General features: G+C 53.2%; 1 protein-coding gene across 1 annotated transcript in view; it reads left to right on the top strand.

The window, feature by feature from the left end:
• The first annotated feature begins 5,412 nt into the window (after positions 1 to 5,412).
• TEX264 (testis expressed 264, ER-phagy receptor) overlaps positions 5,413 to 12,777 on the top strand; it is a 9,170-nt gene continuing 1,805 nt past the window's right edge. The window contains 2 exon segments of the mRNA XM_073591451.1: positions 5,413 to 5,874; positions 10,691 to 10,912. Coding sequence (XP_073447552.1) covers positions 5,608 to 5,874; positions 10,691 to 10,912 — 489 coding nt within the window. The 5' untranslated portion in view covers positions 5,413 to 5,607.

Raw genomic sequence — 12,777 nt, 5'->3', positions numbered from 1 at the left:
ACGGCTACAGCACAGTCAGCTAATTCTGGGAGGGCGTACAATGACGTCTTCCCAGAATCGCGCACCCAGGAATGTCCGTGACTGTCGTTCTGGCTCATCCATCCCCATCCATGGCTCATCGATCCACGACTCATCCATCCCCATCCATGGCTCATCCATCCCCATCCACGACTCATCCATCCCCATCCACGGCTCATCCATCCCCATCCACGGCTCATCCATCCCCATCCACGGCTCATCCATCCCCATCCACGACTCATCCATCCCCATCCATGGCTCATCCATCCACGGCTCATCCATCCCCATCCATGGCTCATTCATCCCCATCCATGGCTCATCCATCCCCATCCATGGCTCATCCATCCACGACTCATCCATCCCCATCCACGGCTCATCCATCCCCTTCCATGGCTCATCCATCCCCATCCACGGCTCATCCATCCCCATCCATGGCTCATTCATCCCCATCCATGGCTCATCCATCCCCATCCATGGCTCATCCATCCACGACTCATCCATCCCCATCCACGGCTCATCCATCCCCATCCATGGCTCATCCATCCCCATCCATGGCTCATCCATCCCCATCCACGGCTCATCCATCCCCATCCATGGCTCATCCATCCACGACTCATCCATCCCCATCCATGGTTCATCCATCCCCATCCACGACTCATCCATCCCCATCCATGGCTCATCCATCCCCATCCATGGCTCATCCATCCACGACTCATCCATCCCCATCCATGGTTCATCCATCCCCATCCACGACTCATCCATCCCCATCCATGGCTCATCCATCCCCATCCACGACTCATCCATCCCCATCCATGGCTCATCCATCCCCATCCACGACTCATCCATCCCCATCCATGGCTCATCCATCCCCATCCACGACTCATCCATCCCCATCCATGGCTCATCCATCCTCATCCATGGCTCATCCATCCCCATCCATGGCTCATCCATCCTCATCCATGGCTCATTCATCCCCATCCACGACTCATCCATCCCCATCCATGGTTCATCCATCCCCATCCACGACTCATCCATCCCCATCCACGACTCATCCATCCCCATCCATGGTTCATCCATCCCCATCCACGACTCATCCATCCCCATCCACGACTCATCCATCCCCATCCATGGCTCATCCATCCCCATCCACGACTCATCCATCCCCATCCATGGCTCATCCATCCTCATCCATGGCTCATCCATCCACGACTCATCCATTCCCATCCATGGTTCATCCATCCCCATCCACGACTCATCCATCCCCATCCACGACTCATCCATCCCCATCCATGGCTCATCCATCCCCATCCACGACTCATCCATCCCCATCCATGGCTCATCCATCCCCATCCACGGCTCATCCATCCCCATCCACGGCTCATCCATCCCCATCCACGACTCATCCATCCCCATCCATGGCTCATCCATCCCCATCCACGGCTCATCCATCCCCATCCACGGCTCATCCATCCTCATTCTTGCTCATCCATCCCCATCCACAACTCATCCATCCCCATCATAGGTCTGCGCAGCCTATTGCATTAGGGTGTGCACCCAGATGTATTAAAGCATGGATGGTGTCAGTAGAGCCGAGGTTGGTGTCAGTAGGGCTGTGGACAGTGTAAGTAATTTTTAATTTATTTTATTTTTGCAATTTTTTTTTAGGAGCTCCATTTGGGGGCATTGGTGCAATATCAGCAGGGGGGATCTGCACCTCGTGGGGTAATCAGGGTTTGCCTAGGCACACACCCTGCACATGCCTACGATCCCCATACATGGCTTATTCATCCCCCATCCACGGCTCATTCATCCCTATCCATGGCTCATTCATCCCTATCCATGGCTCATTCATCCCCATCCACGGCTCATCCATCCCCATCCACGGCTCATCCATCCCTATCTATGGCTCATTCATCCCTATCCACGGCTCATTCATCCCTATCCACGGCTCATTCATCCCTATCTATGGCTCATTCATCCCTATCCATGGCTCATCCATCCCTATCCATGGCTCATCCATCCCCATCCACGGCTCATTCATCCCCCATCCACGGCTCATCCATTCCCCATCCACGGCTCATTCACCCCACATCCACGGCTCATTCACCCCCCATCCATGGCTCATTCACCCCACATCCACGGCTCATTCACCCCCATCCATGGCTCATCCATCCCCATCATAGCTCTGCGCAGCCTATTGCATTAATAGTTTATTTTATTTTTGCAATTTTTTTTAAGGAGCTCCATTTGGGGGCATTGGTGCAATATCAGCAGGGGGGATCTGCACCTTGTGGGGTAATCAGGGTTTGCCTAGGCACACACCCTGCATATGCCTACGATCCCCATACATGGCTTATTCATCCCCCATCCACGGCTCATTCATCCCTATCCATGGTTCATTCATCCCCATCCACGGCTCATTCATCCCTATCCATGGCTCATTCATCCCCCATCCATGGCTCATTCATCCCTATCCACGGCTCATTCATCCCTATCCATGGCTCATTCATCCCTATCCACGGCTCATTCATCCCTATCCACGGCTCATTCATCCCTATCCATGGCTCATTCATCCCTATCCATGGCTCATTCATCCCTATCCACGGCTCATTCATCCCTATCCATGGCTCATTCATCCCCATCCACGGCTCATTCATCCCCCATCCACGGCTCATCCATCCCCATCTATGGCTCATTCATCCCTATCCACGGCTCATTCATCCCCCATCCACGGCTCATTCATCCCCATCTATGGCTCATTCATCCCTATCCACGGCTCATTCATCCCTATCTACGGCTCATTCATCCCCATCTATGGCTCATTCATCCCTATCCATCCATCCCCATCTATGGCTCATCCATCCCCATCATAGCTCTGCGCAGCCTATTGCATTAGGGTGTGCACCCAGATGTATTAAAGCATGGATGGTGTCAGTAGAGCCAAGGTTGGTGTCAGTAGGGCTGTGGACAGTTTTAGGAGTCCTATTCGGGGAGACACCTCACAGGGGAAGAGGCGGAAAGGACGTGAGGCCCCCTCCCCGTTTAGGTTACACTCTATTTCATGCTGCTCAAAGCCAACACTAACAATCCCCCACCCCATACACACACAGACAGGAGAGGAGAGAGGGCTCGATCTGCACCTCTTCCTCCCACCCCTCTGTGTCTGCCCACACTCCAATCCCTGGCGCTGTGCCTCAGAAAAGGAAAGTGGGGGACAGAAATTTGAAGTCCAGCAGCCTCAGATACATCTGGATAATAGGTGATGACTGCCAAGGGGTGAGTGAGCTCACCATCCATCCCTGTCTGTGACTGAAGTCTCCCCCTTCTCTCTCCTGCCTCTGAGTACACATCAGAGTTCCCCTTTACACCAAAAGCCACAGTGTTCCCCCTTACATCAGAGTCCTCTCCGTACATCAGAGGCCACAGTGTTGCCCCTTAAATCAGGGTTCCCGGAGCATCCCTTAGAGTCCCCAGAGTTCTCCCTCACATCAGAGTCTGCAGAGCCCCCCCCCCCCCACAATGTAAGGAAACTCTGCAAGTTCAGATGTAAAAGGGGAACTGCAGACTCTGATGTAAGGGAGAACTCTGGGGACTCTAAGGGATGCTCCGGGAACCCGGATTTAAGGGGGAACACTGAGAACTCTGATGTACGGAGAGGACTCTGATGTAAGGGGGAACACTGTGGACTCTGGTGTAAAGGGGGGACTCTTGTTTTTAACGTCATATGATTAGAAATGTTATTTATTAGCAAAATATATGTATAAAAAAACGGCTGTGCGCTGCTAAAGTGTTCGGGTTTGACTTGAAGAAAAGGTGGCAACCCTGAGCCCATCCACGGCTCATCCATCCCGGCACACCTCCCAACTTTTTGAGATGGGAATGAGGGACACCTATCAGCAAAAGTATGTAGGCATAGGACACACCCCCTGCCACGCCCCCTTAAAGGAGAATTGTACAAAAAAACAAAGATTGATTAAACCCACAAGTGCTTTTTTTACCACTACAATTCCTTTATATCGGCTTTTGGAATTTACAAAATGCAGCAATTTAGAAATCAGATAAAAGGTTTAGCTCTGGGAAACACTTTGTGCATTTTATACACAACTGTATGGATCAGACCAAAATGAGGGACAAATGAGGAGGAATGAGGGACAGAGGGACATTGCTCCAAATCAGGGACAGTTCGGAGCTATGCATCCCCATCCGTGGCTCATCCATCCCCATCCGTGGCTCATCCATCCCCATCCGTGGCTCATCCATCCCCATCCGTGGCCTGTCGGTGTCACATCCTGTTGTGTTTGTGGGAGAGGAAGTGAGGGGGGTTCATACAAGGGGGGACACTCATCTCCATGACAACCATCTAAGGGGGGATTTCTCTCACTTTGGAGAGATTTCCTCTGACTTCCTGTTGTGTTTGTGGGACAGGAAGTGATAGGGGGGGGGGGAACCTCCAGAGCTGCACACAGCCACATAACAAAAACCCGTCAGGGGGCTTATCCCCTGTTATTTTGCACAGGATGTAAATATTTGTACACAATGATAGACTTGGCCATAGTCTGGGGACCATCTCCCAGGCTGCCCTCACACTGCCTGACATGTTGGGAGTGCCCCTCTGTCCTACACACAGCTGCTCTTTATAAAGCACCCCGGGGACAGCAGTACTGGGGGAGTCTGAGCTTATTCTCTCTCTCAAAAAAAAAAAAAAAACAGGCAATATAGAGGGGCAGCCCGTCTCCATGGAGACGCCTCACAGCAGAAGAGCCGGAAGGGACGTGAGGCCCCCCCTCTCCCCGCTCAGGTGACCGCTCACATGACCGCAGAAGGGTCAGCGCAGGGCGGGCCCGAAGAAGGTGCAGGGGCGGGGCTGCACTGTGAGTGGCGGGGACGCAGCTAGCAGAGGGGCGGGGCTGAGCCGGTGAGGGCTGGCTGGGCGGGGCTCTAGGTGACGAGAGACGCGTGTAGGTAGGAAGGCGGTAGGGCGGGGATGAGGGTTTGCTGGGCGGGGCTCTAGGTGACACGTGTAGGTAGGAAGGCGGTGAGAGGCGGGGCTGAGGGCTGTCAGGGCGGGGCTCTAGGTGACGAGAGACGCGTGTAGGTAGGAAGGCGGTAGGGCGGGGCCGAGGGCTGGCTGGGCGGGGCTCTAGGTGACGCGTGTAGGTAGGAAGGCGGTGAGAGGCGGGGCTGAGGGCTGTCAGGGCGGGGCTCTAGGTGACGAGAGACGTGTGTAGGTAGGAAGTCGGTGAGAGGCGGGGCTGAGGGCTGTCAGGGCGGGGCTCTAGGTGACGAGAGACGTGTGTAGGTAGGAAGGCGGTGAGAGGCGGGTGACGTCATGTCGGGGGCGGAGCTCTAGGTTATGTCAGGGTGCCGCCCCCTCCAGGTGAGCTCAGTCGCTCGGTGTAGTAGGCGATGAGCTCGGTGCCGGACTGGGTTCTGGTCTCAGTGACCGCGGCTCTGGTGGTCTTCGTTTTGCTGGCTCTGTTTGGTTTAGGGGCGGGGTTCCGGAGGCGGGGCTTTAAGCTGTGAAGGTGGGTGGGAGGGGCTGACCACAGTCCAGTGGTTGTCAGTACAGAGCGTGGTCAGCGGGTGAAGATGAGCTCGGTGCCGGAGTGGGTGTTGATCTCGCTGATCGCGGCGCTCATCGGCCTCCTCCTGCTCACTCTCTTCGGATTGGCCGTCTATTCGGGGCTGCTGACCGAGGTGGAGGTGAGGGCGGGGCCGCCGCCGATCCGCGGGGTGGTAGTCGCCTACAAGTTCCGCGTGGGACCGTACGACGAGAGCGGAAACCTTTATACGGAGAGCGTCAGCCTGGCGCCGAAGCTGGTCTCCGTCGGGGTCTACTATGACAACCCCATGAAGGTGAGAAGGGGGGAAGGGAATATGGGGGAGGGGGGCAGTAGTGGGCACTGGAGGGGCCGGGGGTAAGAAGAGGATATGGAGAGGTTGGGACAGTAGAGGGCACTGGAGGGGCCGGAGGTAAGAAGAGGATATGGAGAGGCTTGGGCAAAAGAGGGTACTGGAGGGGCTGGGGGTAGAAAGAGCATATGGAGAGGTTGGGACAGTAGTGGGCACTGGAGGGGCCGGAGGTAAGAAGTGGATATGGAGAGGTTGTGACAGTAGAGGGTCTTTGGGGGGCCGGGGCTAAGAAGGCAGTAGAGGGCACTGGAGGGGCCAGGGGTAAGAAGAGGATATGGAGAGGTTGGGACAGTAGAGGGCACTGGAGGGGCCGGGGGTAAGAAGAGGATATGGAGAGGTTGGGACAGTAGAGGGCACTGGAGGGGCCGGGGGTAAGAAGAGGATATGGAGAGGTTGGGACAGTAGAGGGTACTGGAGGGGCCGGGGGTAAGAAGAGGATATGGAGACGTTGGAACAGTAGAGGGCACTGGAGGGGCCGGGGGTAAGAAGAGGATATGGAGACGTTGGGACAGTAGAGGGCACTGGTGGGGCGGGGGGTAAGAAGAGGATATGGAGACGTTGGGACAGTAGAGGGCACTGGAGGGGCCGGGGGTAAGAAGAGGATATGGAGAGGTTGGGACAGTAGAGGGCACTGGAGGGGCCGGAGGTAAGAAGAGGATATGGAGAGGCTTGGGCAAAAGAGGGTACTGGAGGGGCTGGGGGTAGAAAGAGCATATGGAGAGGTTGGGACAGTAGTGGGCACTGGAGGGGCCGGAGGTAAGAAGTGGATATGGAGAGGTTGTGACAGTAGAGGGTCTTTGGGGGGCCGGGGCTAAGAAGGCAGTAGAGGGCACTGGAGGGGCCAGGGGTAAGAAGAGGATATGGAGAGGTTGGGACAGTAGAGGGCACTGGAGGGGCCGGGGGTAAGAAGAGAATATGGAGAGGTTGGGACAGTAGAGGGCACTGGTGGGGCCGGGGGTAAGAAGAGGATATGGAGAGGTTGGGACAGTAGAGGGTACTGGAGGGGCCGGGGGTAAGAAGAGGATATGGAGACGTTGGAACAGTAGAGGGCACTGGAGGGGCCGGGGGTAAGAAGAGGATATGGAGACGTTGGGACAGTAGAGGGCACTGGTGGGGCGGGGGGTAAGAAGAGGATATGGAGACGTTGGGACAGTAGAGGGCACTGGAGGGGCCGGGGGTAAGAAGAGGATATGGAAAAGTTGGGACAGTAGAGGGCACTGGAGGGGCCAGGGGTAAGAAGAGGATATGGAGAGGTTGGGACAGTAGTGGGCTCTGGAGAGGCCAGGGGTAAGAAGAGGATATGGAGAGGTTGGGACAGTAGAGGGTACTGGAGGGGCCGGGGGTAAGAAGAGGATATGGAAAAGTTGGGACAGTAGAGGGCACTGGAGGGGCCAGGGGTAAGAAGAGGCTATGGAGAGGTTGGGACAGTAGAGGGCACTTTATGGGCCGGGGGTAAGAAGAGGATATGGAGAGGCTGGGACAGTAGAGGGTACTGGAGGGGCCGGGGTAAGAAGAGGATATGGAAAGGTTGGGACAGTAGAGGGCACTGGATGGGTCAGAGGTAAGAAGAGGATATGGAGAGGTTGGGAGAGTAGAGGGCACTGGAGGGGCCAGGGGTAAGAAGAGGATATAGAGAGGCTTGGGCAAAAGAGGGTACTGGAGGGGCTGGGGTAGAAAGAGGATATGGAAAGGTTGGGGCAGTAGAGGGTACTGGAGGGGCCTGGGGTAAAAAGAATGAATGAAAAAGCTGGGACAGTAGAGGGCACCAGAGAGACCGGGGGTAGAAAGAGAATATGAAGAGTGTGGGGGCACTAGAAGGTACTGTAGGGACCAGGGGTAAGCAGAGGATATGGAGAGGCTGGGGTAAAAGAGGGTACTGGAGGGTCCGGGGGTGGAAATAGGATATGGAGAGGCTGGGGCATTAGAGGGCTCCGGAGGGGCCAAGCGTAAGAAGAGGGTATGGAAAGGTTGGGGCAGTAGAGGGCACCAGAGGTAAGAAGAGGATATGGAAAGGTTGGGACAGTAGAGGGCGCTGGAAGGACCAGGGGTAAGCAGAGTATATGGAGAGGCTTGGGCAAAAGAGGGTACTAGAGGGTCCAGGGGTAAAAAGAGGATATGGATAGGCTGGGGCAGTAGAGGATCCTGGGGTAAAAAGAGGATATAGAGAATAGAGAGCATGGACCAGTATATGGGGCCATGAGCAGTCTGTATAGGTGATGACCAGGTCCAGGGTGGTCCATGAGTGTGATGGTGGGTTCCAGGGTGAGAAGAAGAGGTCCATGGGACTGATGATGGGGTCCAGGGTGGTCTATGGGGGAGATGGTGGGGCCCAGGGTGAGAAGGAGAGGCCCGTGAGGATGATGATTATGGGGTTCAGGGTGGTCTAGGGATGAGATGGTGGGGTCCAGGGTGAGAAAGAGAGGTTCTCATAGGGGTGATGGTTGTGTCTAGGGGGAGATGGTGGGGTCCAGAGTGAGAAGGAGAGGTCCATGGGGTTGGTGATGTGGTTCAGGGTGGTCTAGGGGGGAGATGGTGGGGTGCAGGATGAGAAGGAGAGGTCCATGAGGGTGGTGATGTGGTCTAGGTGATAGGTGGGGTGCAGGGTGAGAAGGAGAGGCCATGAGGGTGGTGATGTGGTCTAGGGGGGGAGATGGTGGGGTCCAAAGTGAGAAGGAGAGGTCTGTGGGGGTGATGGTGGGGCCCAGAGAAGGGAGACAAGGGGGCCCGGGTGAAGCGGGGTAAAACTAGTGTTGGGACGTGTTATTGGCGTTGGGTGAGGATGTCGCACATGGCGGAGGGCTGTGATTATCTATTTCTGTAGGTAGAATATTCTAGAACATTCCTCAGTATTATTGGAACAGTAAATCTCACTTTGTATCTTCTCTTTATTGCCCCGTCAGGCCGGTGTCACCTCAACGTGTTTTTTCTCCTGCACTTCAGTAATTTGGTGTCCGGGGGGAGGTGTCTTTGTAATAAGTTGCAGTCGGTTGCACCCGGGCCGGGAGATACAGAAATACATAGCAACCCTTCCCAGGGGGGGATCGCCAGGTTATTATAAGAGCAAGCACGTCTCTGGGGGGCAACGCTAAACCGCCTCCCGGGAGCGCCACTCGTACACGACACTGGAACTCAGGTGTGCGGCAGGTGTGCGCAGGCGGGAGCTTTACACCTACGCCAATCTCGGGCTTCATCTTCTCAGCTCACAGATGGTGATGGGGCCATTAAAGAGACCCTGTCATGCCTTGATTTTAAAATACCAGCCTCTCTAGTTGCCCTATTGATCTTTCCCCTTTTAGCACGTCCCCAGTCTTTGGCTTGGATGCAGATCAGGAATTTTCACTTGCTGCATGCTTGATATGGATTCGTGACTCAGAATGTTTTGAGCCCAGGCAGCAGCATTTTTTTTTTTTTTAGGAGGGCGACATTGGTGGCCTTCATACTTGAGGATCCTCAAGAGGAGTCCACCATGAGCTGGACGTAATTATGGTTGGTGGTGCGTACAGTAAACGCAGCGCCGCTCCCTTGTACAGGGGGGATGTTTATGTGTAAGCGCAGTGTGTACACCACAGAACGTTTGTTTATTGTGCAGCAAAGTCCTGCCTTGCGTGCCGCCACTTTCCAGATTGCTCTGACATTATACAGTGCCTTGAAAAAGTATTCATACCCCTTGACATTTTCCACATTTTGTCACGTTACAACCAATAACTTCAAGGCACTGTACAATATGTTGCATTTACGATGACCACAAACAAGCTGCCTGTCCGCTCTTCAACAAGCTTTATTGCAGGTAGTGCAAACTGACCACACTCTTTCAAATGGGGCGGCCTTGGGGGCGGTAAAAATGTCATTTTTAACTTGGGGCGCAGAGTTTTACAATCAGAACCGTCTTGCATACTCGCACATGAAGTCATTGGGGCCACTTTGCAACCTCGAGTCATTGCACGCGATTGCGCCATGGAAGTGCAGCATTACAGGGGTGAGGAGGCCTTATAACATCTCCTCCTTGCTGCCTGTCAAGTGCCCTCTAAAAAAAAAAAAAAAAGCGATCTGAACGTGAATGGCTCTTTAGAGGCCACCCCAGATGTGAAAGCGCTGAAAGCCAGATCATAACTCATCGCCGGACCCCCTCCGTCTCTATAGATGTTTCATCCCTAGTCATGAGTAGGAGGGTCTAGCAGTCTGGCTTTGTAAGTTTGCACTACTTGCAATAAAGCTTGTTGGATATCAAGAAAAAAAAAAAACCGCAGTCTGTATCTGAGATGCAACATTGTTTAAGCAATCCAGAGAGTGTCGGCTTATGATGTTATACAATGTTGCAATAAAGAAACTTTTTTTTTTTTTTTTTTCTTGATGTCCAACAAGCTTTATTGTAAGCAGTGCAAACTTACAAAGCCAGACTGACAAACTGCTGATGACCGCCAGACCTTCTCCTGGTCACTGACTCATTTATGCCCAATGGAGGTTTAGTTAGAAGCAGTAGGGCCTGGTGGTCAGCAGTTTGTCAGTCTGGCTTTGTAAGTTTGCACTGCTTACAATAAAGCTTGTTGGACATCAAGAAATGTTTTCCAGCGGGACCCACGCCAAAAACATTTTTGAGATGTTTTAACCTGTCCCTACTCCATCCAAAACCAAGAAAAAAATGGGGCTTCCGATACATTGTAATATAAAATGAAGGGAAGCTATTTGGTTTTCCCCTGTTAAGCCTCTTGTAGACCATGGATGGGTCACATGACGGGTTTCTCTTCTTCTTCTTTTTTAGGTTCCGGTGGAGTTCTGCAGGTACATAGTGGGCAGTATCCTGAGTGAAGGCGATGAGAAACCGTTGCCGGATCACGTCCGGATATTCCGCAAACACGGCTTCAAGTTCTGCGTTCTCCCAGAGGTGAACCATGCGGTGATGGCCACCTTCCCGTACACCACGCCCTTCTCCATACAGCTCGCCACCACGCGGGTGCACCCTGCGCTGGAGCGCTACGTCAAGGTAATCCCTACTGTGGGACTTTGGTAGGATTACACCTACTTTTGTTTCAGCACACAAAAAGAAAAATACAGTGCAGTCAGTGATTCATGGGGGTTGGGTCACATGATGGTTCACTTCCTGGTCTCAAGGTCTCTGTCAGTCTTGGAGATCACATGATAGTCCACCTTTTAGTCACATGAACTCTTTGCATTTTGGGGATTGCATCATCTGCCAGTTTTGGGGATCACATGATGGTCCACCTTCTGGTCACGTGGTCTCAGTCAGTCTTGGGGATCACAAGCTAGTCCACTTCCCCATCACATGGACTCTCAGTCTTGGGGATCATATGATAGTCCACCTTCTGGTCGCATGGTCTCTAGCAGTTTTGAGGTTCACATGTTGGTCCACCTCCTGGTCACATGTCGTCTGTCAGTCTTGGGGAATCACATGATGGTCCACCTCCAGGTACATGGTCTTTGGCAGTCTTAGGGACACATGATACTCCACCTCCTGGTCACATGGTCTCTAGCAGTTTTGGGGTTTACATGATGGTCCATCTTCTGGTACATGTTCTTGGTCAGTGTTGGGGCTACATGATAGTCCACCTCCTTATCACATGGACTTTGTCAGTCTTGGGGTTGGCTTGATGGTTCATCTCCTGGTCACGTGGTCTGTCAGTCTTGGGAGTCACATGATAGTACACCTCCTTGTTACATGGTCTCTAGAAATTTTGGGGTTCATAGGATGGTCCACCACCTGATCACATGGCCTCTGTCAGTCTTGGGATCACATGATGGAACACCTCCTGGTCACATGATCTTGATCTGTTTTGGGGTTCACATAATACTCCACCTTCAGGTCACATGGTCTCTGTCAGTATTGGAGATCACATGATAGGCCACCTCCTGGTCACATGGTCTCTAGCTGTTTTGGGGTTCATGGTTGTCCATCTGGTCACATGGTCTCTAGCTGTTTTTGGGGTTCACATGATTGTCCACCTTCTGGTCACATGGTCTCTGTCAGTCTTGGGGATCACACGATGGTTCCACCCTGTTACATGGTCTCTAGAAGTTTTGGGGTTCATATGATGGTCCACCTCCTGGTCACATGGTCTTGAAGTCTTGTGAATCACACGATAGTCCATCTTCTGGTCACATGGTCTCTGTCCATCTTGGGGATTACACGATCATTTGCCTCCTGGTCGCTTAGCCTCTGTCAGTCTTGGGGATCACATTATGGTCCACCTTCTGGTCACATGGACTTTATCAGTCGTGGGAATCCAGTTCTGTGGCTCAGTCACTGCAGTCTTGCCATGCTGTTAAATATTGTGAATGAGCTGATCTGCAGAGAGGCCGTGGCGTGCAGTGATGGGAGGAAGGGATTCTGGCTGCAGTTCAGGGACCTCTGATCCAGCACCATAGATGGTGCCTGCACTGGCCGGTCCCCTTGGACTGTTGTCACTCCTCTTGTGCATCATGAGTGGACCCCACCACTGGAGAGCCAAGAACTCCTCCCAAGGGCCAGCCCACTGTTGCATCGGGACTGAGGGCTTTTGAGAGGAGTACTGAGCAGGGTGCTGGGATGTTTTCAGGAAGCTCTTACAGCATCCTTCTGGCCCCTCCCACCAGCCATGATCTGCCTGTATTGAATAGAAAAAAACTGAGACCCAATGATGACATCACTTGGTCCAAAATAAGGTATGTAATGAAAACGGAAGGGTTTTGTTTAAAAATGTCATTACCAGGTTGATGAGGAGAGAGGGGAGGAGGCAGAAAATGCCAAATTTTAAGCAGTTTTAGTTCTGATGAGGTGGAAAGACCTTTTGTGATCGTTCTGTTTTTGACTCTTAGAAGATTTTCATACGCTTTACCAACTCTGATTGTAGC

This window comes from Aquarana catesbeiana, linkage group LG07, assembly GCF_042186555.1.
Source record: "Aquarana catesbeiana isolate 2022-GZ linkage group LG07, ASM4218655v1, whole genome shotgun sequence".
In the NCBI taxonomy this organism is placed as follows: domain Eukaryota; kingdom Metazoa; phylum Chordata; class Amphibia; order Anura; family Ranidae; genus Aquarana; species Aquarana catesbeiana.
This window is presented reverse-complemented; position numbering and strand designations above follow the sequence as displayed.